Genomic DNA, 27262 nt, shown 5'->3' with positions numbered 1-27262 from the left:
TCCCCATACCTCGTCTGCCCCTATTTGTCGACGAGTGGCTACTTGGTTAAGGTGCCGAGAATGTGGGGAAGGACAGCGTACGCCGGCTCGTCCGGCGGCTGGACGAGGTCGCTCTGATGCCATGACCCGGCGGAGAGGAGGCTCTTCTTGGTGTCGCGGCAGATACGGCACGATCCCAGGAAAAACGACCACGGGATGTTGACGAGTCCTGAAGAGGGGTAAGCTTACACGTGCTGGGTCGCACTGGGGGGGGCAGTTGGGATTTCTCACGTTGGTACAGGCTGAAGAGCGGCCCTCCGCGGGTCGTCTTGACGTGCTCGTACACGTACCAGTGGCCGCCGGGCTTGAGCAGCTTGTACAGGTGCTTGATGTTCTCCTCCGGATCCGGAATGCTGCACAGGCACAGGACACCGACGATGCAGTCGACGCTGCCAGGGGCGATGTGGCCGTCCCATGCCTTGGGGTCGCTGACGGACTCGATGCCCACGGGGACAACCTCGTACACGTCGCCCAGGCCGACCTCCTTGACGCGCTTCCTCAGCGCGGCGGCGGACTGCGGGTGCGGCTCGACGCCGTAGATCTTGGTGATGCCGCCGCCAGCGCCGCCGGCCTGCCTTCTCTTGCGAGCGCCCGCCCCGCTGCCCGCCGAGTCCGAGTCAGGGGCGCCGGCGCCGATGCGGGCAAAGACGTCGGCCCACATGCCGCTGCCGGCGCCGACCTCGATGACGGTCCCATGGACGGGTGTGCCCACGACGGCGTCGTGAATGCGGCCGCCCGAGACGCGGCCCTCGAGCAGGGGGATGACGCGCGCCTCGCCGGCCTCCTTGACGCTGGGGCCGACGGTGGCCCAGAAGTTGCCGAACAGCACGTCGGAGAAGGCAGGCGGCCAGAGGAGCTTCCACAGCGCGCCGGACGCGACGACATCACGGACCGTCTGGGGGATGTGCGAGGCCGAGATGCCCATGAACAGCCAGGGGTCGACGAGGTGCATGAGCAGGTCCTTGAGGCCTGCGAGGAGGGCGGCCATGGTGGGCGCAGGGGCAGGGGCAGGGGCAGGGCAGGGCAGCGCTTGTATCCGGCCTTCACCGTGGAATTAGAGCCGGGACACAGCAAAGGACAGGAAGAAGAAGACGATGACGGAGTCCACTTACCGAATGCCACAGAGGGGGAAGGTGCAAGGAATATTTACAGGTGTAAGTTGAGGGGCAGGAGGGAGAGGTGTGCCCGCGCGGCGCTGACTTATAAAAGCCCTGCGGGCGTGACGAGACGAGACTAGGCGGGCCACCGTACCGGCAGTCGGTGGGGCCGCCTGTCCGACGCCCTCCGCGAGGCGCGCCGCGTGGGGTGTGTGGGCGGCTGGAGGAGCGCACGGGACGCTCTGCCTGGCATGGGCATTTGCACCGCGCAGGGCTGCCTGCGTTATGTACCTGCTGCTTGTTGATCCCTTTGTTGGGGCATTGCGGCACTGGGTTGGCCTGCCATGTTTCGATGTTGCTGGAACAGCGGCCGCCGTCTTGTGCTCCGGCTTTCCGTCCCCGGGGCCCGGCCAAGACCCCGAAGAGCCAAACCAGCACTTGGCGGGCGCGAGCGCTGCGTTGGAGGACGACGTCCCGGCGTAATGCTGTGGGCCATGGCGGTTCCTTGGAGGGCAGATTGGGGTTTGATGGGTGTTGGAATGGCACTTTAAGTTGGCCGGTAGACATGGCATTCGGAGGAGCACGATTCGGCATGTCATTCCTGAAGAAAAAAATGGCATTCAGTCTATCCCATGAAGCCATACTGGCCGGCCTTGACATGATTGATGGAGCGAAATACAAAGCAGACGCCGGACCGATGCGCCCCCCGTCTAAATCCCACAAGTCCCCAACGCCGATAGATGCCGTGCTCCGCGCCCCTCCCCCGCGCGCGCGACCCTTTCTGGTATCCGTCCCGCCGCCCTCACAGCAGCTCAAAGTCGTCGAGCTGGTCGCGGTACTTCATGATGTTGCGCTTGATCTTGCTGCCCACGGCCCAGGTGACAAAGTCCTCGGTGGAGCGCGTCACCAGATAGGCCGGGTCGGTGACGGTCTCGACGCCGACGCGGACCTGGCCCTGCTCGATCATCTTGGTGGCGGCCTGGACCGTCTCGGCCATCTTGAGGCGCGTCATGACGACGGGGAGGCGCCGCCGCGCAAAGGCGCTGACGGTGACGCCGTGCTCGACCGCCGACAGCTTCGACTTGCTCGACAGGATGCCCATGTCGTAGAGCTTGTTGAGGAGCAGGTCCTCGTGCTTGCGCCGCGTGGCGTTGTCGGGCGGCAGGAGGGAGAGGCGGTGCGCGAGCTGCCGGAGAGACTATACAGCGAGGGCATCGTGTTAGCTTTCCTTGTTCCTTTGCCTTGTTTCGTCCTTTGCGCTTGGACCGGGGCGCTTTTGCCTGGCCGAGCGGCGGCGCGAGAGACGCGAGGCGAGGGGCGACGAAACGAGGGACGGGGGGCAGAGGGATAACGCACCCCGCATAGCCGGTTGTACTTGTGGTAGTCCTCGGGCTTCTGGATCATGTACCGCCGGATGACGGCCTTGTCGCGGTGGTCATTGTCTTGCTTGTAGGTGATGAAGTCGGTCTTGCGCAGGAGCTTCTGCTCGTGGTACTTGAGCTTGCGCACCATGGCGGGCGAGCGGGCGGCCGGGGCGTGGCGAGCTGCCTCGGAAGTCGGGCGGGCGAGAAGCTAAAAAGGTCCAGAGGCGACTTCGAGTTCCTTGTCTCGCTCTTTGGTAGCTTTTCGTTTGTGTGTATGCGCGTGTTCGTCCTGGTACTCCCTCAAGCGTCGCCTGCGTGCGGGTTTGGGTTTGATGGACGAGGAGGAATTGCGAAAGATGGGAAAAATCTGAGTGGGGCCAACGGCGGAAGCGGCTCCCCGTGCCGATGGCCACCCGCCAATGCGTGTGTAGCGTACCTAATTAATTACTGGACTGCCCGATGACTAGCTCGCTCTCCCAAAAGCCCAATCCACCCTGGATTTTTGAACCTCTCTCGACCTCTGAGCATCACCAGTCCGGTTGCCTCAACACCAATTGCACCACGCCCACAACGCAGCCATGCCGCCGCGGATACCAGCTGCCCGCGCCCTCAGCGCGCCCTCGCCGTCAGGCCTCCTCTGCCGCGCCTTCTCCTCCACGCCGTGCCGCGCCGCGCCCCCCCGCGAAGCGCACCCGGCGCAGCCTCACCACACCCAGCCACGCTCGTCACCCTCCGCGCCCTCCTCCTCCTCCTCCTCCTCGTCGCCGTCCTCCACGAGCAGCCTCCTCTCCATCAACAGCGCCGACCGCTACAAGCGCGCCGGCGGCCACCAGCAGCAGCAACAGCAGCAGCACCAACACCAGCACCAGCACGCCTCGCAGCGCGGCGACGCCGCCAGCCGCCTCCTCAGCCGGTACAAGAACCGCGCCGAGACGGCCCTGCGCGCCAAGCAGGCCCAGCTCGAGCTCCTGCGCAACCAGAAGAACTCCAACGACTACCTCAAGCAGATGCCCCGCCGCTGGGACGCCGGCGACGTCTACTCCCCGCACGACCTGAGCCCCGTCGAGATGCAGAAGTGGCGCAAGCGCTCCCAGCGCGGCGGCGACGTCGTCGACGCGCTCGGCATCCGCCCGCTCGACATGTACAAGGTGAGTCGAAGTCCTTGACTTTCCCCGTCCTTTCTCTGCTCTGGACTTCTTGTCGGGGGCTGGTGTTCGTCGTTGTAGCGAGGCGTGGAAGCGCAGGCGGACAAGTTTGAAAGCATGTGGACTGACCGCAGCCGTCGCAGAACTTTTCGCTCGTGCAAGAGTTCACGTCGTCGTCGGGCCAAATCACTCACTCGGCCGGCACGGGCCTGCGGCCCGCCAACCAGCGCAAGATTGCAAAGATGATCCGCCGCGTCCAGGGCATGGGCATCTACCCGACCATTCACGACCACCCCGAGATGATCAGAGACGACTTCTTCCCGGAGAGGAGGGATCGGTGAGCGGCTTATCCGTTGGAGGCCTTGGGGAGGAATGGCCTGCCCCGGCGTCCAGGACATGTCATTTGGCCTGGCCCGTGTCTCTGTATGTACAACAGCCCTCCATGTATAGATACAAATCCGCAGACATCAAGTCCCTCTTGTACACGTCAGTCAGGCCTTCATGACCCGATTGATCTTGATCTGGCACAGCGAGAATTCGTTCAGCCGCCGTCCATACCTGTCCAGCTCCGCCCACGCATCGCGGTACTTTTTCTTAGCCCAGTCCCGAAAGTTGGCCTGAAGTTCTTGCCCGGGGAGCGCGTTGTGTGCCACGGCCAGCCTGTGACGCGTCAGTCAGTCTTGTACTCTAGCCGACCCATGCGGAATGATCAACTCACGTCATTGCGTCCGGTTCGGCCCCGACATAGGACGCCATGTTCATGATGAGGCCGCGCACCTCCTTTTCGTTGCCGCTCCCAGCCACGGCGCCAATATAGGCGTTGTACACTGTGGCTGGCACCTCCAGGTCCATCCTCTCTATTCGCTCCCAGATCTCGCGCGCCTTCCTGTCTCCGCCGGGCTTCTTCTCCAGCGCCCAGAAGACGGCTTCGAGCGTGGCATACGACGGGCCCTCGAGCGACTGCGTGACCTCGTTCCAGAAGTCCAGCGCCGTCAGGGGCTGGTCGCTCGCAGTGTACGCCAGCATCATGGCGGTGTAAAGCTTGGTGTTTGGCTGCACCGTCGTGTCCATCTTGAGCATGTTGTGCACCATGGCCAGGCCCTCGGCGTCAGGATACCGGGCGAACCCCTCCAGGCACGTAATGTACGTCTCGAGTCTCGGGTGGTAGTCTTTGTTTCGGTGCTGGCGCATGTGGCCAAACACGTGAGACGCCATGTCGGGGCGTTTGCGCTCGAAGAAGGCTTCCATCAGCTTTGTGCGACGCTCGAAGCTCGTGTCTTGGAAGAACTGCTGGAGGATCTGATAACCACCCCACGCCCGAGACGTGCTGGTTCCCGAGTCGAGGCAGAAGGATATAAAGGCATTCTGCACCACTTCTCGCTGAGCTTCGCTGTATAAAAACGAGTGCACTGCGAGAAGGTCCATGGCATCGAAGTGCTGGTCATTTTCGAGGAAACGCACGCAGAGGGCGGCCACGGTCTCCGGGTCCAGGAGGATCTGCACCTCTTCGACTCCGTCCAGCAGAGAGAGTATGAGTTTGAAATCCGGCGGTGATTGGCGTGCCAGCAGGGTGAGGTATTTGCTGATGAGTTCTCGGTATTCGTCGAAGAGCTCCGTTTTCGACTCGTTTGCCCAAGGCTCCAAATGGCGAACCTGTTCATGCGCAGATTGTGCTGCAGACAAATTGCCCGCGGCAAGCCTCATTCGAAGCAGAATAAGGTATGTCTCTCCGTTAGGAGCGAGCCCCCTTTCCGCGCCGAGTGCCAGTATCTCGTCGGCCAAGGTCGCATCCTCGACTTCCACCGCGATCCTCAGGAGGCCGTTGAGCGTCCCGATGTCCGGAGACAACTCTCCATTGCGATCCACCATGTGTGCCATCATTGCCTCCACTTCTCCGAGGCCCCTGCCGACGAGCAGGATAGCCTGGAGGAGCACATCCCAGTATTTCTTCTTTGGCTGCGATTGCCCCAATTCAAGGAATATTGGCATCGCCCAGTCTTGCAACTCGTTGCGCCTGGCAAAGGAGGCAACAGACTGATATACTTCCACTCGATTCTGGCTCTGGGCGATCGGCTTTGCGAGCCATTGTTTCGTTTCGGGTATGCGGTCTTGGTCGGCGTAGAATGTGACCATGATGGCCTGCAGGCCCGCGTTGTAAGACAGACCATGCATCTCAGCATACTCGATCAGGTCGAGCAGTTCCTGTTCCCTGCCTTCCCTCGCCAGTCCGTAGGCTACAGCCTCGACGAGCTTGCCATCCTTGACCAGATATTCTCGATACGCCGGCTCGCTCCATTTCGAATAGATCATCTGCACGGCGTCTTTGGCCTCGCCATAGCGGGCAAGCGACCGGACGAGGTAGCTCCATTGCACCTCCGGGGCCCGAGCCTTGCCGGTGAAGCTGCCCGCGGACCACACCGCATGCAAGGTCCTGGCCAAGTCTGCGTGATTCTTGCTCCTTTCGTGTGGTTCAATATCAAGCAGCACCTGCCGCGCCATGGAGAGGTCGGCCGAAGACAAGGTCTTGGTTTGCTGGTCGGTGTTCGTGGGCTCGGCGAGGTATTGGAGCAGGCGGCGGCACTGCAAGGCTTGGGTGCTGTTCAGAGGAATCCTCCTCTTGAGTTTCGCCTGCATGAGCTTCTTCCATGCCTCAATCAGCTCTCTCCGCGGTGGCGGGCGCAGGTTGTCGAGCATGCGACTTCTCCAGACCATGATGTGCATCCACCCCGGCTCGTACTCGGGCTGTCGCACCTCACGCGGCGGCTTCTGGAACAGGGCGTTGAAGAAGGTTCGCTCGAATGTCCGCCGGGCTACCGGTCGCGTAATCGGTACTCGTCGGGCTGGGGCTGCGAAGGCGGCGCATGACGGCGCGCTCGCGCGGAAGACGAGGAGCCGTCGACCATGGCGGGCCAGGTTTGCCCTCATGGTGATGTGTCTGCTATACAGGGGGACTGGGCGACGTTAGAAGCCAATTGGCAATTGCTCGGCCAAGAGGGGCATACGGTAGCATATTTAGATTCGGCATGTCTCGGGTCGTGGACCTGGTCGTCGTCTGTCGAGCGCCTGTTGAAGAAGCTGGAGCTTCACCTGGGCGCCGACTGTGATATCGCAGCGCGCGCCGGAAAAAATTACCCGGCGTTTGTCCGCACATGACTACCCTATACCACTCGTGCACCGCGACCGACCACTGCTGCGGCAGCGCACCGAAGAACACCCACTGCTCATTGCCTCCTCTGAATCACATGTCACGGAGGCAAAGAATTCTTTAATGTGGAAGGCTTTACGTGTGTTATTTAACACCTGTTCTTGGAGATTGTGTGCCCATGTGTACGTATGTAGATAGGTGCTCAGCCCCCGACATTGGCCGGTTGGATGTTTAATGACGCCAACCACACGACCGACTTGGTGCATCACCCACACTCAGGATTGCTACAATAGTGCGCCAGACGCACATTTCCATTCGGCTATTATAAGCAAAACACAGCCATCAGCTCACTTTGAGCCTCAGATGCGGCCGTGTGATGTCATCCCGCAGCCGGTGCAGTTGGCATTCAACGCTGCTTGTGATCCTGGGGGAGGTGAGATCAGCCAAGGCGCAGCTGACAGGGATGCGTTGATCAATCACTGCCCGAAACTGCCATCGCCGAGGCCAGAATTCAACACCATGGGCTATGATGGATGGTTAGGTCCAGATCAGCGGTGATCAATACGCCTCGGTGTGATCCTTTATCATCACGGCATCTCACGTACTTCGTACTTAATAGGCATTGGGCAAGGTCACCAAGGCCAAAATACCCTTCCTTCTTTCTCACGCCCGGCCACCGACTTACACCAGCGGCGCCATCGCCACACAGCTTCCACAGTTTCACCACCACGATGCATCCTTTACACGCAGCGACACTTCTCTCGCTCGGATGGGCCGTCGCCGCATTTGATCCGGCAAAACGATATGCGTGCAGCAGCAGAGACTACGACTTTTGCCTAGACTCATTTGTCTGGTGCGCCAGCCCAAACGATGATGACGATAACAAGGGTTGCTCGTTCCCCGAAAACACCTTTCCCTACTACGACCGTGAGTCCGGGAGCAACCCGGCCTTGCTCCTCTGGAGCAAAAACTACACCATTACATGGAAGAAGACGGACGACAAGTATCCCGTCCAGCTGCGGTGGGGCTTCTCGGTGCAGAGAGATCCCCAGAAATCTGGTTCCTGGTCAAAGAGTAACGTCGCCAGAACATCAATTCCTGCGTCGGCACTGAGCATGAGCTGACATTCCGTCCGGGCAGATATCACCAAGGGGGCCAAGAGCTTTTCGTTCACGTTCGAGGACCTTGCCGCTGAGATTGGCAATTCGTCCGACACCAACTTTACCGTCGCCGAAGTGAAGGGCTTCGCAGCGGACCTTACCAATTCTTTCCAAATCAGCCAGCCTGAAAAGTACGCCGCACAGGGAGAGGAAAACCGCTTCGACCACTCTGATCAGTTCACCGTCCTGGACGATATAGCGTCCCGCTATCTGAAGACGCAAGAGCAAATTTCCCACCGCCAGACATATCACAAGTGGAAGCTTGGCGTCGGTATCGGTGTTGGAGTCGGGGTCCCCATTCTCATGATTGTATCCATGGTCATGGGCTGGTGCCTCGGGAAAAGGGGCAGAGCGAAGCGGACCCCGAAGACCGTCTCTCCAAGGGCGTCGATGGAATAATGGAGGTGGCATTTGTTTAGCGTGACATTTCTTTCTACTTGCCGTGTTTCGAAATACCCCGCAAGTGCGTATACTAATCGTTGACCTTCTCTCGCTGTATGTCTGATTTTACGGAAGACTGCATCTCGCGGATGCGCAAGTGGTGATGAGATCGCCAATGTGACATTCAAGTATGATGTAATTCAAGTACAAAAGAGACTTGATTTGTCTTGTATGTATGCACCCGCTAACGCCGTGGCATGCTCCCTTATGTACACTGTGCAACGCTGCCATCCGAAAGTCGCCCAGGACGGCCTTGTATATCCGCTTGCTTCTCTACAGCACGCTGGCGGCGGTCGATGGACTGTTTCAGTCCTCGCGCGAGCATGGTCGACACTTAGATGTGGCCATCAAAGACCCGCTTGGCAGCCATGGGCCAGCCCAGGAGCATCGCAATGCCGGGGAAGAAGCTGTCCAAACCCTGTCAGTAATTGCGGCGAGCGAGGCGAGAGGGCCAGGGGCTACTCACAGGACGGCCTGCTTGCCCACGCGCTTGACCTCGTTGTTCCAGTCAGCCTTGGCGGGCTTCTGGGAGAGGCTGAGGCGCTGGAAGGGATGGGCCTCGAAGGACCGCGCGGCGGTGCGCAGAGACATCATGACGGAGAAGGGCCTCCGGGCAGCGACGCGGGTAGCAGCGGGAACCATGTTGACTGAGTTGATGATTTGATGGTGGTGATGGGGTTGTTAGACGTCGATAATGAAGACTCTGCGTCAGATGATGTTGAGCGAAGATGGGGTCTTCGTGTCTCGTGGGAGAGGAGAGGAGAAGTGCGAGGACAAAGAGTTGAGAGTCGCCGAGAAAGCTTGATATGACTTGAATGGTGTGACTTGAGGATTACGATGACAAGCAGCAGCAACAGCCCGAGGTGGGTTACACGCCGTGCTACATATTTATACCTACCACGCCCTCGCCAAACGCAGCCAGTCAAGGGATTCGCAGCCCTCCGCAAACACGGATCCTGAAGGCGGGCAGGCGCACAGCAGAGAGGCCGGCCGTCTGCGGGCTTACAGTGGGATGATGTTGTCGTCGTCGAAGCTCAACATCACACCACGCGGGCCCCCGGCTCGACCAATGGCGGAGTCGCCATTCCCGGGCGCTGCTGCGAAACGGCGGCGCTGTCAGCGGGTGCCGGGGCGGGTTCGCGCCGGGGGTGGGTGCTGCGCTGAGCGTGCCGTGGCGGGTGGTTTACTAGTACTACTCGTAGTTGGGGCAGGTGGTGCCACCTTTGATCCCGTCCCGGGGCCGTCCGGCGCTCGCTCTGGGTCCGCGATTGAGATTTTTGGGATCTGGGCTGGGCTGGCGCTCTCCAGTTTATTGTGCGCGCGCTTGTCGGCGGCGCAGAGGAAGTGCAGCGCGGCGCGGCGAATTCTGTTTTCGAGAAAGCTTGCCTGGACAAAACTCAATCTGAGCCACGCCCATTCCCGTGCTTGCAGCTGCGCTGCGCGTCCCGATGAGGCCGCCTGGGAGGCGACGGGAGCCTCTCCATGGCCACCTAAGGTTCTAGGTCGGTACCTAGGCAGGCGCCGTCAGGTGCCGTCAGTTGCTCGACGGCCGCCTGCTGGCGGGCCACGGCCACTGCCACTGCCGCTGCCACTGCCACTGCCACAGAGCGTGCCGAGGGCGACGGGAACCCAGTCCATGCCATGACGTTTGGCGGGCGGCCAAGCCCCACAACCAATCACATGGCCAGGTGCGCCCCCTTCCCATTCCCTGGCCTTCCCTGCTTCTTCCGGAAAATCGACTGATGGGGCCGGTCCAGTTCGGCCAGTGCAACCGCCAGTCCCGTGGATGGATGCGCCGGGGTGAGAACTTGGAAGGGCATGGACGACAGCCATTGCATCCCCCCCCCCCAAAAGGTCCCGGTTGTCGCACATCCATGGCTGTCGCCGCACTCGGATCTCGACCAAATCTCTGTTCCCCGCGAAGGTTGTTGCAAGGTCTACGTAGTAACGTTAGTATCTTGTGGTTCCCCTTATGCCTACTGCACAAGCACTCGGCCGTTCGTCCTCTGTGTCTGAATGTGGCAGCCAGCCCGCATCATCCATCCTCTTGCACGCTAGCAGGGTACCGCTGCAGCACCGCTCGGGTCTCTGCCGGCTGGCACCACGAGTACCGCGCCCGTGCCGCAGTGGTGCACCGCGCAGAAGTAGAAGGAGTACGGAGTAGTAGTAGTTGACTTGGCGCAGGCTCGCCATGCGCGACACTCATCAACGCGGCCAACACCGCAAGTACCCATGTAGGCACGGGGAGTGTGAGGAAAATAATCTCTGGATTAATGGGTATCCATGCATAATTAGGTATGTAATCCAAAGGCCTCTAAAGACAAACAAGTCCAGGCTCAAGCACCGTTGCCAACTCGTCGGGCCCGTCTCCCACTCATCCGACAAAGGGAAGGAAACAAAAAACCGCGTGGTCATTGCTCTCGTCGACAAACAGCTCCTTCATCGCCGACGTCGCTTGGCGGGGTGGCGCGCGCGACCGTAAGCGCCCCAGCCGAGACACTGCGGCCGGCTCAGCCACCGTCGTCACGCGAACCGCCGTTCCTCAAGGCGCCATTCGGCCAGCACGGCGTGCCTGGTGCAAAGGCGCGTCCGGCTGGCTGGCGACGGAGCGAGGCCGATTACCTCGTCACGATGATGTAGATGGCATGGATGATGCCGGGTATGTAACCTGCCGCGTCCTCGCGTCAGCAAACGATGAGGTAAGCGTAGAAGCCATTGGCGACGACCAGGACTGGGAGGCGACATTGAGGCAACGACCCCCTGCCTCCGAACCGTCCGGTAGCGCCGTCGCCAAGGCGCACAACCACAGTGAGAGCTTACCCAGAATCGTCAACAGGATGTTGATGAGCAAGTCGGCGCCGCAGCCAACCTCGAGGAACACACCCAGGGGAGGGAGGATGATGGCGAAGATGAACTTGCAAATGTCGCTGCGCGGGGAGCCAAGTTAGCCATTGTGCGCTCCAAGACCTTGCCAGCCAGGCACGGCCAGCTATCGTGGGAGCCCGTCGCGTCGCGTCGCCATCGAGCCTCACGGATCGCCGCTCTTTTTCGACGACAATGGTATTGCGTCATCAAGCGTCTGGCGACGCCACGGAAGCACCGGGGCTCGGCCACCTGTTGGAGTCTTCGCGGAGCTGGGACGCACACGGCGAGCTTACCTTGCGGTGAGAGGCATGGCGGCGGTTTCGTCGAGCGAGTAGTACTTGTAGTGGTAGAAGTGGTTGTAGTGATGCTTGGGAAGTGAAGCTGTACGCTGGGTCTCGGCAGTGGGACGGCACTCGGCAGGTTGAGATGGAAGAGAGGGAGAGAGGGGCCGGATGCGAAGCTCTGACGACACCGGGGACCGTTGGACTTAAATACGGGCGGAGGAGAAGGAGAGGGTGGCTGGACCTTGGAAAGCTACCTGACCTCCTGCCCGGGTTGCGCGGGCTTGCCGACGGACGGAGCTGCGGGAATGGATGTGGAAGGGGGGGGGGGATGGGGGATGTGGAAGCACCGCCGCTGGCATCATCTTGGCGCAGCGCAGCTCCATCCGAGCTGGCCTGGCTTGGCTTGGCTGGGCTGCGACCCGAGCCCACTCCCGCAACTTGGAACCTTTCTGGAGGCGAGGCGAGGCGAGGCATAGCATACCACCAGGCAGCGTGGCATGGCATGGCATGGCGTGGCGTGGCATCGAGTCCGGGCAAGTACCTGCCAGGTAGCGCCGGCACACGCCTGCCAACCTATCCACAGACAGGTCAGTACTAGCAATAACGTAGGACGTCCAAGCAAGTCACCAACGCACGGGTGCTCGCCCGGGCGGCCGAGTGGAGGGCGACTCGACCTCATGGGAGACACCCGGCCTCGACGGGGACAGACGAGAGGCCGGCAACAGGTCCAAGCCCGAGACGGTCCCCTACCGCGAGGCGGCGCCCAGCCCAGCCCAGCCCTGCCCTGCCACATGCTGCTTGCCTGCCCTTCCCACAGCCCCCCTCCCGTGTCCCGGGCGAGCTGCGTCATCGACTCGCCAGCGACGCGCCAGGTGTTTGTGCTGCGGCCACTCGGCACAGGCCGTGCTGTCCTCTGCTTGGTGGGCTCCATATTAGTGGGAGCCACCTACAGGGCAGGTAGTACCTAGCAGGCAGTACTGCTGGGCGTGCAGGCAGGTCCCGTCCACTTCTATTCCAAGGTTGCTGGCGCTTGTCGAATGGCCTGTCGACAGCCGGTCGCACGGGCGCACACGCAAACGCCGCGCACGGCGACGGGACGGGTGGCGGCAGCAGCAGCAGCAGCAGCAGCAGCAGCAGCAGCAGCAGCAGCAGCAGCAGCAGCAGCAGCAGCAGCAGCAGCAGCAGCAGCAAGCGCCCGGCAAACCGCCCCTCGTGAAACCGTCCGCCTGTCCGCATCATGCACGACCGCCCGAACCCCCCGGAAGCCCGAGCTACGTATGGAGCCCCCCGACAAAGCAGGCAAGTTACAAGCGCTCACGACCCCGGAGGACATCCAATGCATCTCCCGCCAGACGCCAACCAGAAAGGCAAGCCACACCACCCTTACAGTGCAGTTTACCAACAGTTACAGGATGCCTGTGCCGGGCATCTCGTGCGACCCGGACATGCGGCGGACCCATGCGCCCGTGGCCGAACCCCCGCCAGCGGGCCCCATGGAACCGGCTTGACTCGATGCGGGCAAGGCAAGGCCAAGCTCCCCCCGGGGCCTACGTCATACTTTGCAGGTCGGCCATCATAATTTTTTCTTCCCTCTCGCTCGCAGGTCTCCCCGTTCCTTGCTCGCGTTGCTGCTGCGACTGCGGCGGCGGAGGGGCTGCTCGCCCCCAAGAACGCGAAAAACCAGCCTACGTGTGACGTTGTGTCGAGAGCCCTGGGGACCGTCCCGTGATGCGCACGCCACCGATCGCGTCCTAAGATGCAGACGAGACACGACGAACACCAAGACAGAACGCCAGCCACGCCGGGGATCGTGTCTGGGGTCGGGGTCATGCGCCACACTTGGTTCGCCGGCCTCGCCACACTTGCCACATCACCACCATACGACTACAGTGGAACAAAAACAGGCTCAGCAGCATGACCGTGACCAAATCTTGCATTGCGGCTACGTTTTGCGCACCGGCGACGATGGCTGAGCACGAGCGATGCTCTGCTCGATGATCTCGCCGCTCGGCTGTGCGGTGACGCATTGTGACGACGGCGTGAAGGCCTCCCCCCCGCCCGGGCTCGGCCATGGTGCGGCAGCACGGATCTCGGCATGGTAGGGCGTTTACCTCCCGAGGCCTGTCCTGGCTGTCAACCTGTCTGTCGCAAGTCGCTGGCCGTCAGGACTCCCAAAACAGGGAAAACAGCACCTCTTCTTGGCGAATCGCCCGTGCGCCAGGTACCTACTGGTAGGTACAACCTACGTGTGGACGTTCTACCAGACGGTAGTATCGGTAACGTGGGTACTTGGATGTACGGAGAGTGCGCAGGTACTTCGGCGTAGCTACTACTAGTACTGTAGGTGGGTACAAACATTTCACAATTCTAGCCGCCGATTTGGCCGCCGCCCAGATCGACAAGGATAATCACGATGAGGCAGTGGAGGGGGAGGGGGATCTTTTGGGTCGACGACTAGCACGCCTTCAACGAGCGCTTCCTGCCTTTGTTCGAGATGCTCATGTCCAAACAACGCGTCCCAAAAGGCGCCGCAGTGCCCTTGAAGCCAGCCTTGGAAGCCTGCGATTTGTCCTGTGGGGCCGGCAATTGCCAACCAGCTGCGCCAAGTGCGCCCAGTGTTATTAGACTCCAGCACATCCCGTCGCCAGCGAACTGGTCCATGTTGCCCGGCTCCCCCCTGTGGCTGTGCTCATGCATGCACCCTGCCCATCCACAAAAGTAAACGCCGATGCCAGAACAACCTAACACAGGTGCACTGCATGCACCACGACCGTTCCATCGAGATTTGCTCAGATGCCAGGCAAGCCAGGCCAGGCCGCCGTGTGCCTCTCCTGCTGCCAAGCCGCAACCCCATCGCGGAAGTATCCCGAGGGCGATTGCAGCGGACCGCCAGGGGCCACCTCGCTTGTGCACCTCTTGTCGTTGGCGGCGCTTCGAGTCCCAGTGAAAAACCATGGATTCTGGGCATTCATTCCGAGGTGCGATACTCCTTGGGAACAAGGAGAGGGCCTGGTCGGCGCCTGCATGGATCATGTCCTCTTATTAGCCGGCTCCATCTTGTCTCCCACGCGGTGCAAGGCACGCCTACGCTGTGTGACATCGCACGATGGGCGTTTGGCGCTGGCATTGGCATTGGCATTGGCGCACGTCAAACCGCTGCGCCCGTTCCATGTTACCGACTGAAGATTGTGCTGCATTCTACTCTTCCTTGAGTGACGACGGTGTTGCCACACCAGCCGTGGACTCGTCACCTTCTCCGGAGAACCTCTTGCCGTAAAGGACCGTCCCGGCCGCCAATGCGCCGAGCGTCGCGCCCGCGTACATGCCCGCCACGACGGTGACGGGCCAGCGCTGCCAGTCGCGGTCCCAGTCGAGGGGAATCGGTACGGCGCCGAGCCACGCGCCCAGCACCGCGCCGAGCAGCGCCCCGAACGTCTCGTCCAGGGGCGCGGCCGCGCCGGCCACGGCCACGAGGGCCTGCGCGTCGACGCCGCGCGCGTAAAAGGTCGGGAACAGCGCCAGCATGGAGAAGTGCGCGGCGCAGAGCAGCGTGTGCGGGACGTGGTCGAGGAACGGCGCGCCGAAGAGGACGAAGAGGATGTGCACGACGGGGGTCGCGATGGCGGCTAGGACGAGGGAGAGGACCGCGGACTGTACAATTGCCTCATGTTAGCAGCTCGCGAGTCCAGCAATCAATCCAGGTAGGGCGCGGCGTACGGAGATGGGGCTCGGTCCGGCACCATCGCCGCCCTTCCTCTTCTCGCCCGGCCGTTGCTTCTTTGCAGCCCGGCCTTGCTGCGACCCGGCAACCGGGAGACAGAGCACCGCGTACACGGCCTGCACGACGGCCACGACGGGCAATGCAGACTTCAACGTCGGCACCGGGTCCGCGACGAGAGCGCCGAAGCGCATTCCGAGGAGCGCCAGTAGCGCGGCTGGCCGAGCGAGCGCAAGCGGCCTGGCGAGCGGCGCGTCGAGAACGGCTACCGGGCTGATTGTGACGGCCTTCTGCGGGGAGCTCGCAGAGGAGCCCTTGGCCAGCGTCCTCGACATGGTGACAGGGTCGACGAGGGGCATTGTGGGATAGCGTCGCGTGGTGATGAGGAGAGGACACAGTCGAGGTTTGGAAGCGCGGACAGCTTCGAGATTCGCGAGAATCTGATCACGTGATATGCCTGGCTGTTGGTGGCACTGGCAATGCCGACGACAAGGGGAAACCACACAAGATTCTCACGAGACATCAATTCGTTGACCACTGCTCCGTTATGCCAGGCTCGGCTCTCAATACCGCAATTGCAGCAGCCCGCAACTAATGGCACTCGAGCAAGCTAACAAAGAATGACTGCCCACGACGGCATCGAGGAGCGAGGAGCACGGCATTGTTGCGCCGTCCGACATGAGCATGGCAAAGCACTCGCTCTCACGCCCTAGTGTGTTCAACATGACCACTGATGCTTGTTTATGGATTTGGAAAGGCTTCTGAAGTGACGACCTCTTCCAAACAAAAGTCCACCATTTTCCTTACCCAACTTATCAACAACGAAGGTTACGCCAGCGCTATATACAAACCCCCTCCGCCAGGGGGTGTTGCGGCCCTCACCCCTCGGCCCAATCCTCTCATGAATGCGGCACCGCGTGCTGCCCCGGCTGCGGCGATGATGCCCCGCTCCCAGGCGGCCGGTAGGGCTGGTACTGTACCTCAGGCGACGCCGTCGATGCATGCGCGCTCGCCGGCGACGAAAGCCCTGACACGCTGGTCTGTGGCGGCGGGCTCGGGCTCAGCGACGACTGCTGCGGCGGCGGCGACAAATGACTGACGTCGCCGGGCAGCTCAACTACCTGATCCGTTCCTTGGAGCTCCTGCGGCACCGCCGCGTATCCGCCTCCCGTGGCCAGCGGAGGCGCGGGGCTGTGCGCGCTCGCGAGCGTCTTGCTGTCGGCCCCGGCGCCTTCGTTGCCGGCTCCGTAGGCGGGCAGCTCGTTGGGTCCGTCGCGCGCGCGCCGCCGTCGGCGAATGAAGAAGAAGGCCCCGACTAGTATTGCAATGGCGACGAGCGGGATGACCACCCCAATAGCGGCCTTGGCTCCTGTCGAAAGACCGCCGCCGCTGCCCGCGGAATCGTCGCCTCCTGTCTCTGTTGCGGCGCCCGTCTCCCCCGTCCGTGTGGCCGACGTCTCGCCGGCGGTGGTTGACTTGGGCAGGTCGCTCTCCTGGTACACCATACGCAGGCCGTACGCGTTGACGCCCGCCTTGCCCGTCATGGTAACGGCGCGCGTCGACGTCGTGCCGCTGCGCTCCGTTGTGACCAGAAGCACCGTCTTCTTGTCGCCCGCGCTCCACGTGCAAAACTTGTCTTTCCACGCCAGCGAGAGCGCCCGGTCGTTGGGGACGCACGACAGCGTCAGGTCCCCGCGCACCGGGCAGCAGGTAATCGTTGTGGTAATGGCGTCGGTCCACTTTGTGCACGGCGCGGGCGCGGTGTATCCTGATGGGCAACCCGTTCCCGGAGAGTAGACGACGCCCGGAGACGCGATGAACGACTCCGGGAGGCACGACGGCGCGAAGTCAAGTCCCACGATGCCGCGCTGAGTGAGGGCCGTGCACCTCTCGGGCGGCTCCCAGTCCGTTGGGAAAGGCCCATTGAAGGCTGTGATGGACATGGCGTCGCTCTCCTTCGAGTCCGTCGTTTTCGACATGGCGTTCTCGTTCTTGAGGCCCGTCCCCTCACCGCTCGAAAGGTTCCGTCGTAGAGTCGCAATATCGGTAAGGCCCGGTCTGCAGCCTCAGTCGTCCAGTGCAAGCGGTTTTCGGTCGCCGTCGTTCGCGCTGCCTGTTGGTCCCTTCGACCTGAAGATGGGCAGGTGGGAGAGTATGATCCCACAACGGGCTGCAGTCCGTGAGATCGCGAGGCAGACTGAAAAGGTCAGGAGGGAACTGATCATCCTTGGTCGCCGCAATCTGGGGCCCCCCAGTGTATTGAGCGTCTGCAGTCAGCGTCTTGGTTCGCCATGTTGAGCCTAGCTCTGGATCCTGATCCTTGCATCGCGGCCCATCCCAGCAGCCGCCGCGCGACTCTAATCGTTGAGCCTCGCATGGACCAGAAATAGCTCGCTGGGTCAGCACGGCGTTGCTTAAATGAGCTGCGCCCAGAATCATGTGGTGGCCCTTCCCTCGATCCATGGCCATGTTCTGCTCAGACTCTGCGACGTGGTGCTGTCATGGGGCAGCGACCCAAGTCGAAAGAGCGTTGCCAACTACGTAGACCCATCAGCTAGTCCTTCCGTTGCTCTTACTAACGTTAGTCAAGAGCTCGCTCCTTTGTGACGCCGCTGCTGTTGCAATCGAATGCTTGGCAACACCCACAACCCGGTACTGTCGTCCCTTCGAATCGCGCGGGTAGTTGGCGATGCTGTCTAATGCATCTGGGTGCGGCTCCCATGTGCCACCGGCATCTCGCGGACCCCATTGAATAGCTGGGATCATGGTACACAATGTGGCAAAGACGATGACGCCCGTTGCATTCAGCTGTAACCTGCTGGATGGCGACTGTTGAGGACTCAACCCTATGCTCCCGTCCTCTCTTGCGAGGCGCTGGTTCGTGCTTTTGTGAGTGATAGTCAACTCAACCGTACTGTCTCTAGCTGCGGAGCCTCTCCTGCTGTCAGGCTCGTAGGGCCGTCATTGGTGTCGCCACCATCAACTGAACTCTGTTAGATTCCATCATTGCTCGGCTGCGCAGCATCCACCTTATCGTTGTTTCGACTGTCACACTTGTACAACAATGCCGAACGCCCCTGCGCGGGTCGCCTTGATCGTCGGTGTCTTCGCACCGAAGGCGTTGCGGAGGATGGGTTCCAAGCCTACTAGGATACTTGCACCTGGGTAGCACATCGCCAGGAGCAATGCCAATACCTCGGTGGTGATGCTCTGACCGAGGGAGACGAACGACGGTAGCTTCGCGGGCGCCGCAATTGTCGATGAAGAAGATGAGAACGTCTATCCGGTCGGAGGGCTGGCAAAGGTGGTTGCAGTGTCGTGGTGGGTGTACCTGGGACTTGAATGGGACAGTCGGTGTCATTCGCAGCCAATATGCCGACAACAGGAGTCGCCAGCCCCTGAATTGTGGTCAATCGTAGCCTCAGGTGGACCTGCAAAAGAACCTTATGCCGCACATCAATGGGGCTGACTAGGTATATGCTAGCGAACAGCGACAATGTGTGTGGTGTTGCTGCTGAGGTTTGATGACAACCATGTGGATGGCGCCATGGGAAGTGACAGAGAGGTGCCCAGTGGACGTATGCACACAACGGCTTTGCTTCGAGACTTGGGGAAAGCCGTCGTCTTCGCGGGTGATGCCGAATGTTGACCCACATGCAGAAGCCCTGCTGCTCAGGGGTGTTTGCGGCCAGCATCGTCAAAACCACTTCCAAGTCAAGGTGCGTGGCTGCCTTGATGGAAGTTGGAACGCTGGCAAGACGCAGGGTCGTTTGGAGCGCGGCCGGTTGCACGCAGCAACAACGGGATTTAGCGGCTGGTACAACAGAGGAGCAAGAAATTGGCAACAAGTATAGGAAAGAGGCCAGGCTGCGTAACCGGTAACGCCCCATTGCATCCTCGTGATACTTCCTCTGCCATCTCAGATACTTTTGGGGCAGTCTGCGACGAACGGAGGGTTAGTATTTTGGGGCATGAGAGAGAGATGGACTGAGCTAGCAGTCCCTTTCCCGGCCCTTCCGTCCTATTCTGGTCTATCCATCGACCGAAGCCATATGCGACCGCCCAAGGGCCCGAGACTCCGCACATTGGACTTGCTGGAAGGCATGTTCATTCCAACTGGTGAAGGTGAGAGTATAGTCTGACGCCCCCCCCACCGTCCCGCACGGAGCCAGGGCCGTGTGCCGGGTTCTGGAACTGTGCGGCGCGGGCTCAGGCGGTGTCGGCATCGGCATCGGCAACGGCGTTGCGGGCCGGGAAGCCCATTGAATGGCCGGGTATGGAAGCAAGCTGTTGTTCAGACTTTACTGTGCAGAACAACAACGCCCTGTGATGCCCCTTCAACGATGCCACAGCTTGACTACACCACGGGGCGCATGAACGGAGTGCGCTGGGGGCCGGACCCTGCAGCTTGCTCACTACATACGTACTTCAGGACATGGGACACGGGCATCCCAGCGGCACAATCCTGCGATGATGACAGACGCTGTTGGCGCCAAAGCATGCATGCCCGGCCACGTGGGTCGCGACTCCAGACTGCACGCTCAGCCACAAGAAGCGTGGCCTGACGGTGCACGCTACGGGACTCATTGGTGCAAACTCCTCTGCCGCCTCGTGCATTATCCGAGCCGCGAGCCCGGTGTCGCGGAATGGACAGGCCTTGGGAATCCCCGCCCTCCTGGTGAGGGTAATCATGCATCAGCCTCCGGAGCAGACTGCCGGGGCCTGCCCTCCGGCCTCGGCCAAAAGCCGCGATGCCCCGCGACCGGAAGGCGTCGATTGCATCATGGCGACCTGAGAGGGCCCGGAGTTTAGTCCACGCCGCATTTGTCACGGCGGAGATAAAACCGTCGTCCCCGCTGTGCCGCCGCGTCCCCGACTGCCAACCTTGAGAGCCTCGCTGTTGACCACCCTCTTTGGACGGCGTTGGCAGAAACCGATTCAAGACCGCCGTACGACTAGACGACCAAGGAAAGCCGCCACGATGCCTCTCGTCGCGAAAGCCCCCACGGACCGCATCATCCTCGGCCTCATGACCTTTGGTCCCAAGGCCGAGGACGGCGCGCGAATCACCGACCTCGACACCTTCAACAAGGCTCTCGACGTCTTCCAGGCTCGCGGCTACAACGAGGTCGACACGGCGCGCGTCTATGTCGCCGGCGGCCAGGAAGCGTTCACGCGCGAGGCCGGTTGGAAGCGGCGCGGGCTCACACTCGCCACCAAGGTCAAGTACCCCAACAACCCGGGCGAGAACACGGCCGACAAGGTCGTCGAGTCGGTCGAGACGAGCCTGCGCGAGCTGGGGACCGACTGTGTTGATGTAAGCCGGCTCCTCCTCCAGCGCCATCATCCACGCCAGCCCCCAGAGTCATTGACGAGAAGGCACAGCTCCTCTACCTCCACCGCCCCGACCGCGCCACGCCCTTCCAGGAGACGCTCGAGGCCATGGACCGGCTGCACCGCGCGGGCAAGTTTGTTCGCTTCGGGCTCAGCAACTTCACGGCGTTCGAGGTGGCCGAGGTCATCATGACATGCAAGTACAACGGCTGGGTGCGGCCGACCGTCTACCAGGCCATGTACAACGTCATCACCCGCAACATCGAGCCCGAGCTGCTCGTCGCCTGCCGCCGCTACGGGCTCGACGTGGTCGTCTACAACCCGCTCGCCGGCGGGCTCTTCTCGGGCAAGATCAAGTCGCGCGACATGGTGCCCGAGAGCGGGCGCTTCTCCGACGTGAGCTCGGCGCAGGGCGCCAACTACCGCAACCGTTACTTCCGCGAGAGCACGTTCCGTGCGCTGCAGCTCGTCGAGGGCGCGCTGGCCAAGCACGAGGGGCTCACCATGATCGAGACGGCGCTGCGCTGGACGGTGCACCACTCCAAGCTGCGCGTCAAGGACGGCAACGACGGCATCCTCATCGGCGTCTCGAGCGTCGAGCAGCTCGCGAACAACCTCGACAACCTCGAAAAGGGCCCGCTGCCGGCCGACGTCGTCGAGGCCCTCGACCAGGCCTGGGCCGTGTCCAAGGCCGACTCGGCCAACTACTGGCACGGCGACGTCGAGTACGGGTACAACACCCACGAGGCGCTGTTCGCCGGGGGCGCCAAGTGAGATGGCTGTCATGGAAAGGCGCCGGCACGAAGCACGGCTTGGGAAGAAGACGAGGAGAAAAGTCCAGGCGACACGTTGGGCTGGCGGCTTGCCATGTGCGGAGAACTGTGTGAGACGCCGGCGTGCTGTGTAACCGGGGGCCTGTGTGTCCCGATGACCTGGAATGGCGAATCACGGGCCCGACCTGAACCTGCAACGGGCGCACAGTGACCGCGACGTGCTGCCGCCTGCTTTCATGATGACCCTGTCCCTCAGGTACCTTGGGTGCTTTACCCACCTCAGCGTGTCATTGAAGCCACGCTGGACGCGGCAATCCGGGGGCTGCAGTGGCACCCGCGGCCCCCCCCCCCCCAGCCCGCAGTGCACCCCGCCCGCCCTCCGGATGACCCAGCCGCCTGAGCCGCCCGGCCCCCAGGCTGAACCCTCCAGCGCAGAGCGGTGCGTCAGCGGCCCTCCACCCGCCTGTACCTGGTTGGCCCCCGGCCGCCGTGGCGTTGCGTCGCAGCGGGTCCTGGGCGTCCTGGGCGCCCACCTCAGTGCCATTGTGCCCCCCCCTCCAGAGACTCCGGGGGCCCTGTCGCCTGGCGGCACGCTGTGGGACAGACGCACGCCGCGCCGCCGGATTGGACCACCTCCTTTCCCCAGACCTCCACGACACACAGATTCCTCATCGCCAGCCCGCATCACGCCGTGGCCCTCCCGTCCAAAGTCACGCCAGACCACCCCCCTGCTCCGGCCGAGCTCATGCGTGCGGCGGTCAATTGCGGCCCCGCCCTCGATATTCATCCTTCTGCCTGATATAAGCATTTGGCTCGCGCCCTTCCGTCACCGTGCATGCCTCGGCCAACGCAAGACCAAGAGGTTCACCTCCTGGCACATCACCACGACGACGACCACGACGGCGACAACGACCACCGCCATCGCTACGAGCACGACCCACGGTCCCGCCCTCCCTACGATTCCTCCGCAGCCCACATCCCGCAGACCGACGACAACACCACATGCACCCCGCGGCAGCAGTCAGACGCCCGCGCCAACTCAAACACTGCTGGCGGCCGTGGCCACAGGACCAGCGGTCCGACCGCCGCTTCAGGTCCTGACAAGGAGAGCGGCCAAGACGGCGACGACGACGACGACGATCCGACACCGCGGCGGCCGCCCGGCGAGGGCATTGAGCTCGACGACATGGACTCCGGCGACGGATCCCCCGGCCGTCCGGGCCTACGCCGCAACGGCCGTTCCGGCCAACCGCTCCTCTACACCAAACCCGAGAGCGACGACCACCACAACGGCGACGCCCACTATGGCCGCCGTTCCAGTGACGAGCGCGCCACGAGCCTCGAGAGCGGCTATGCCTACGATGACACCATCCACCGCCCGTCGCTTAGCCGCCGGTCTACCATGCACAGCCATAACCCGCGCGACGTGACCGCGGCCGAGAAGGCGACGCGCAAAAAGTACACGTACGCTGCCTTCTTCCTCGCCATCAGCCTCGTCTCCTTCTGCGTCCAGACGGAGCTGAGCGCCTACATCCAGCACGACCTCGGCTGGGACAAGGCTTACTGCATGATGTACTTCACCCACGGCTCCTGGATCGTCCTGTATCCGGTGATGCTCGGCACGCTGCGCGTCCAGAAGCTCGGCGAGCCCTGGGAGGTGTTCTGGCGCCGCCACGTCCAGATGCTCAAGACGACCATCGCCATGATCGAGCTGCAGACGCTCGACGTCTTTGCTCCGTCGGCGCAGCGCAGGTCGCGGCCGTTCCTGTACCTGGCCCGCACGACGGCCTTCATCACCTCGGCGCTGACGGTCGCGGGCCTGAGCTGGTACGTGGCTGTCAGCCTGACGACGCCGTCGGACCTGACGGCCATTTACAACTGCTCTGCATTCTTCGCCTACGTCTTCTCCGTGCCGATCCTGCGGGAGCCGCTGCGCCTGGACAAGTCCATTGCCGTCTCCATTGCCATTGTCGGCGTCCTGGTGGTGGCGTACGGTGACACGGGCGGTGGTGAAACCGGCGAGTCCGCTGGCCCGCCAGGGAACACGACGCCCGGCGCGGGGAGCCGCTTCCTGGGAAACCTCGTCATCGGCGTCGGCTCCGTGCTGTACGGGCTGTACGAGGTCCTGTACAAGCGCTACGCGTGCCCGCCCGAGGGCGTGTCGCCCGGCCGCGGCACCATCTTCGCCAACACGTTTGGCGCGTGCATTGGCCTCTTCACGCTCACCGTCCTGTGGATCCCGCTGCCGATTCTACACTTGCTCAACATTGAGAGGTTCGAGCTGCCTGAGGCGTCGACCTGCTGGCTCATTCTCGTCGCCGTCCTCGCCAACGCCACATTTAGCGGCTCGTTCCTCGTCCTCATCTCGCTCACGTCGCCCGTCCTGTCCTCCGTCGCCGCGCTGCTGACCATCTTCATCGTCGCCATCGCCGACTGGTTCCTGACGGGCCAGCCGCTCAGCTGGGCGGCCATCATTGGCGGAAGCATGATCATCGTGGCGTTTGTGGGGCTCAGCTGGAGCACGTACAGGGAGATGACGGAGCACGAGGCGCAGAAGCTGGCCGTGGATCTGACCGACAGCGACGAGGATGCGAGCCTGGCGCCCAGTGACCGCTGAGTGGTACGGCGGTGCCTGTCGGCATGAGCTTCTCTGCGGGTGGATCATAAACCGTGACCTCGACCGTCTTGGATTTTGGAGTTTTGGGCTTTTACCCTGTCTGGGCCATCGACGAGGGTGCTCGGTTGGCATACACGCGGGGCGTCGCGTCATAGAACGAGGGGATATCAAGTCTAGAGGTGTGGCTGCGCCGCATTTGGAATTTGGATCATGCATCGAATTATATACGAAGGCACTGCGATGTCGGGCCTAGATTCGCCATATGGTAACGCAAATCAGGCAAAGGAGCCGCCGTGTGCTATTCAAGGAGTCGCTAAATACTCTTACGGGGGTCCAAGGCGCTTTCAGCACGCACAGATCGCGGGCGTTCGGCATATACGCGCTGGGAATCGTGTTTGTAGTTGCAAGTGATCAGGCAGAATGCCTTCACATAGCTGCTTACAAGTGAGACACGCTCGACTTTTCCGTCTCATCTGCACCGCTCTTGTTCGCTGGCGCAGCGTTTCCCTGGCCGTTCCTCGCCACGAGGCTGGCCTTGCGTGATGTCGTGATGCCCTGCTCGGCGTCGACGACGCCGTGGCCGGCCTTGGCGGCCTGCACGAGCTGCGGGTTCTCGGCCTTGAGGCGAGCAAAGTTCTTCTCCGCTTCCCAGGTCCAGATGCTGTCGCTGGCAAACACGAGGTCCATCTCCTCGAGCGTACGCTGATTGGACTCCGGGTACAGGGCCCAAACGGCGACGATGGAGAGGGCGTTGACGGCGCCGAAGATGTATAGCGTCTTTTCGTTGAGCTTGTTGAAGATGGTGGGGAGGAGCAAGACCTGCACCGGTGCGTGTCAGCCAGGCTCACGTATCAACTCTCGAGACCGGGGGAGCTGTAGAGAACTTACCGTCCAGCCGTTGCCGATGGACCATCCCACGACGCCCCAGGCGTTGCCCTTGGCACGGACCTGCAGGGGGAAGATCTCGGCCGGGTAGAGCCAAGGGACGGTGAGCCAGGTGGCGCCAAAGATGGCCGTGTACAGGAAGACGAAGAAGGTGGCCGCGCCACCGATCTGGCTCTGGTTGCCCTTGCCCTCGGCGTTGATGGTCGCGCGGGCGAGACCTCCGGCAACGAACATGCAGATGCCCTGACCGATGGCGCCCCAGTAGAGCGTCCAGCGGCGGCCGATGCGGTCAAGCGTGAAGACGCATATGAGCGTGGCGAACTGTCACAGATGTCAGTCAAAGCCCTCGTGGCGCCTCCCAAGGCTACTGCGGAGGAGGAGCAGGGAAGCTCGCTCTCTCACCATGTATGTGATGTTGTTCACGCCGCTGACCCAGAGGCGGTCCTTGGAGCTGATGCCCGCAATGGTGAAGATCTCAGGGCCGTAAATCGTAATACCGGCGATGCCAATCCACTCCTGCAGAATCTGGAGCCAGATGACGAGCTGAACGCGGCGGCCGGTGTGGAGCTTCCCGGAGCCGATGCCGAAGAACATGTGGAAGTAGCTCTGCTGCTTGGCGGTGTCGTCCTCGAGGTTGCGGATGTTGACAATGTCCTGGAACTCGGCCTCGGCGGCAATGGCGTCCTCGCCCTCCTCGCCGCGCAGGCGGCCGAGGATGTAGCGCGCCTCCTCTTCGCGGCCGACCTTGACGAGCCAGCGCGGGGACTCGGGCATGAACCAGATGATGCAGAAGAGGAAGATGAGCGGGACGATCTGGAAGGCGACGGGGAAGCGCCAGATGAACGACGAGGTCGGGTCGTGGTACTTGGACGTGCCACTAAACATCGAACGGCGTCAGAACGAAAAGCCGCAGTATAGAGTTTGAGGCGTGGGGTAGTAAGGCACTCACAACTCCAGCCAGTAAGCCACGACGACGCCAAAGATATTGAGGGTAAACTCGACGGCGACAAACTGGCCGCGCGACTTGTGGGACGCCGTCTCGGTGGCCCAGACAGGGGTGATGGCGTTGAGGATGCCGGTGCCGATGCCGTTCAACACACGAGCTTGCAAGCATACATTAGCATGGGGGCGCTCGAGCCGCGTCGCGCGCGTGCACGCGATGGTGAAGGCGAGGCAGACTCACCGCAGAACATCCAGTTGGCGTTCATGGCCGCGGACTGCAGGGCAGCCGCGACGACACACCATATGCAGGCCACACCGATGGTCCAGATGCGGCCATACTTGTCGCCAAGCCAGCCGCCGAGCAGGCAGCCGGCGAGGGTTCCGGGGAGGTAGTAGACGGCGACCTGCGTGGGGGGCAACAAAAAGGGCTCGGGTCAGCATTCATGCGTAGCTCCTCCAGTAGTTAAATGCGGGCAGAAATACGGAAGCGCCCCATCATGTGAAGCAAACGAGAGGCACCAGAGACAGCTGGAGAGCGAGGGAGGGGCCACGTACGATGCCTCCCTGAAGCAGGGGCTTGTCGACGACGACGAGGCCTCGCTCCTCGGAATAGTGGCCGAAGCCCATCCGCTCGGCATAGTCGCGCGTGGTGTTGACGCCGCCCATCAACCCCTGGTCGTAGCCAAAGAAGAAGATGGAGATGCCGGCGACGATGCACACTGTGTTGAGCAGCGAGCTCTTGTAGAGCCTGTTGGCGACATTGTGCTTGTGCAGCGGACCCTTGGAGTCGGCGGCGGCGGCCATGGCGATGGTGGGTGTGTGAGTCTGCGACTCTTGGGCAGCGAAAGAGAGTTTGTCTCGGAAATCTGGGGTAGCTAGCTGCAGGTCCTGACTCCTGACTCCTGACTCCTGAGGGGGGAACCTGCGTGCCCTTTTAAGCTTGTTGGATTTAGATGTCGACGATCCGCTGCTCCGCGCCCTTGGATGGGCGTCGGCCCCGGGTAATCAGGAGCCCAACTGTCTCGGCTATGGCTGAGCCCACACAAGATGCGCGTACGTACTACCTGGTGATTCACGAGACTGGAGAAAAAAAAAAAGGCCATGGCCCGGGGCCCCGTCGCCTGGGATTGTGGGTGAAGCTGGGGTAAACCTGGGCGAGCCGAGCGCCGGTAGCGTTTTGCCTCGGGGACTTGGGCTACCTGTCCCCGGACCGGGCGGCGGCGTCTCACTCACTCACTCGTCCCACGGTGACGGCAGGCAGGGCTTCCAGCTTCCGACGGCCTTGCCGAAGCCACCGACGAACCGGCAACGGCGAGGGTGGGTCGGTAAAGAGTCCCATTGCCGGAGAGCGCACCCTCACCTGCGCCCTCCCTCGGTCCACTCGCCGAAGACGCCGGCATGCGCGCCAATGGCCGCCGCTGGCGCGACTCAGGCTCGTTTCTGGGCGATTCCC

At 62.1% G+C, this 27262-nt stretch overlaps 11 protein-coding genes across 11 annotated transcripts; 4 read left to right on the top strand and 7 right to left on the bottom strand.

The window, feature by feature from the left end:
* Nucleotides 1-38: 38 nt before the first annotated feature.
* PLICBS_002042 (uncharacterized protein) lies at nt 39-1027 on the bottom strand (the record flags this gene model as incomplete). Its single annotated transcript, XM_018321664.2, has 2 exons — nt 39-208; nt 271-1027. The coding sequence occupies 2 exons, from the start codon at nt 1025-1027 to the stop codon at nt 39-41; spliced, it is 927 nt and encodes a 308-aa protein (XP_018179143.1).
* A 911-nt stretch (nt 1028-1938) lies between these two features.
* Nucleotides 1939-2648, bottom strand: PLICBS_002041 (small subunit (SSU) processome component; the record flags this gene model as incomplete). Its single annotated transcript, XM_018321663.1, has 2 exons — nt 1939-2334; nt 2493-2648. 2 exons carry the CDS (start codon nt 2646-2648, stop codon nt 1939-1941), a joined length of 552 nt encoding a protein of 183 aa, XP_018179142.1.
* A 430-nt stretch (nt 2649-3078) lies between these two features.
* PLICBS_002040 (uncharacterized protein) lies at nt 3079-3986 on the top strand (the record flags this gene model as incomplete). The annotated part of the gene is made up of 2 exons (XM_018321662.2): nt 3079-3648; nt 3789-3986. 2 exons carry the CDS (start codon nt 3079-3081, stop codon nt 3984-3986), a joined length of 768 nt encoding a protein of 255 aa, XP_018179141.2.
* Nucleotides 3987-4136: 150 nt separating this feature from the next.
* Nucleotides 4137-6570, bottom strand: PLICBS_002039 (uncharacterized protein; the record flags this gene model as incomplete). The annotated part of the gene is made up of 2 exons (XM_018321661.2): nt 4137-4305; nt 4364-6570. 2 exons carry the CDS (start codon nt 6568-6570, stop codon nt 4137-4139), a joined length of 2376 nt encoding a protein of 791 aa, XP_018179140.2.
* Nucleotides 6571-7521: 951 nt separating this feature from the next.
* PLICBS_002038 (uncharacterized protein) lies at nt 7522-8349 on the top strand (the record flags this gene model as incomplete). Its single annotated transcript, XM_018321660.1, has 2 exons — nt 7522-7864; nt 7931-8349. 2 exons carry the CDS (start codon nt 7522-7524, stop codon nt 8347-8349), a joined length of 762 nt encoding a protein of 253 aa, XP_018179139.1.
* A 376-nt stretch (nt 8350-8725) lies between these two features.
* On the bottom strand, nt 8726-9033 carry PLICBS_002037 (uncharacterized protein; the record flags this gene model as incomplete). The annotated part of the gene is made up of 2 exons (XM_018321659.1): nt 8726-8798; nt 8858-9033. 2 exons carry the CDS (start codon nt 9031-9033, stop codon nt 8726-8728), a joined length of 249 nt encoding a protein of 82 aa, XP_018179138.1.
* Nucleotides 9034-14738: 5705 nt separating this feature from the next.
* On the bottom strand, nt 14739-15617 carry PLICBS_002036 (glycosylphosphatidylinositol (GPI) anchor assembly protein; the record flags this gene model as incomplete). Its single annotated transcript, XM_018321657.2, has 2 exons — nt 14739-15191; nt 15258-15617. 2 exons carry the CDS (start codon nt 15615-15617, stop codon nt 14739-14741), a joined length of 813 nt encoding a protein of 270 aa, XP_018179136.1.
* Nucleotides 15618-16157: 540 nt separating this feature from the next.
* PLICBS_002035 (uncharacterized protein) lies at nt 16158-17237 on the bottom strand (the record flags this gene model as incomplete). The annotated part of the gene is made up of 1 exon (XM_018321656.2): nt 16158-17237. One exon carries the CDS (start codon nt 17235-17237, stop codon nt 16158-16160), a length of 1080 nt encoding a protein of 359 aa, XP_018179135.2.
* A 3002-nt stretch (nt 17238-20239) lies between these two features.
* On the top strand, nt 20240-21366 carry PLICBS_002034 (uncharacterized protein; the record flags this gene model as incomplete). The annotated part of the gene is made up of 2 exons (XM_018321655.2): nt 20240-20575; nt 20644-21366. The coding sequence occupies 2 exons, from the start codon at nt 20240-20242 to the stop codon at nt 21364-21366; spliced, it is 1059 nt and encodes a 352-aa protein (XP_018179134.1).
* An 834-nt stretch (nt 21367-22200) lies between these two features.
* PLICBS_002033 (uncharacterized protein) lies at nt 22201-23982 on the top strand (the record flags this gene model as incomplete). The annotated part of the gene is made up of 1 exon (XM_018321654.2): nt 22201-23982. The coding sequence occupies one exon, from the start codon at nt 22201-22203 to the stop codon at nt 23980-23982; it is 1782 nt and encodes a 593-aa protein (XP_018179133.1).
* Nucleotides 23983-24420: 438 nt separating this feature from the next.
* PLICBS_002032 (uncharacterized protein) lies at nt 24421-26613 on the bottom strand (the record flags this gene model as incomplete). The annotated part of the gene is made up of 6 exons (XM_018321653.2): nt 24421-24801; nt 24871-25188; nt 25270-25744; nt 25817-25970; nt 26051-26213; nt 26365-26613. 6 exons carry the CDS (start codon nt 26611-26613, stop codon nt 24421-24423), a joined length of 1740 nt encoding a protein of 579 aa, XP_018179132.1.
* Nucleotides 26614-27262: the final 649 nt, after the last annotated feature.

The sequence above is a fragment of the Purpureocillium lilacinum genome, assembly GCF_023168085.1.
Source record: "Purpureocillium lilacinum CBS 284.36 DNA, scaffold_2, whole genome shotgun sequence".
Lineage (NCBI taxonomy): Eukaryota > Fungi > Ascomycota > Sordariomycetes > Hypocreales > Ophiocordycipitaceae > Purpureocillium > Purpureocillium lilacinum.
Note: the sequence above shows the minus strand (reverse complement) of the source record. Positions and strands in the feature narration are given on the sequence as shown.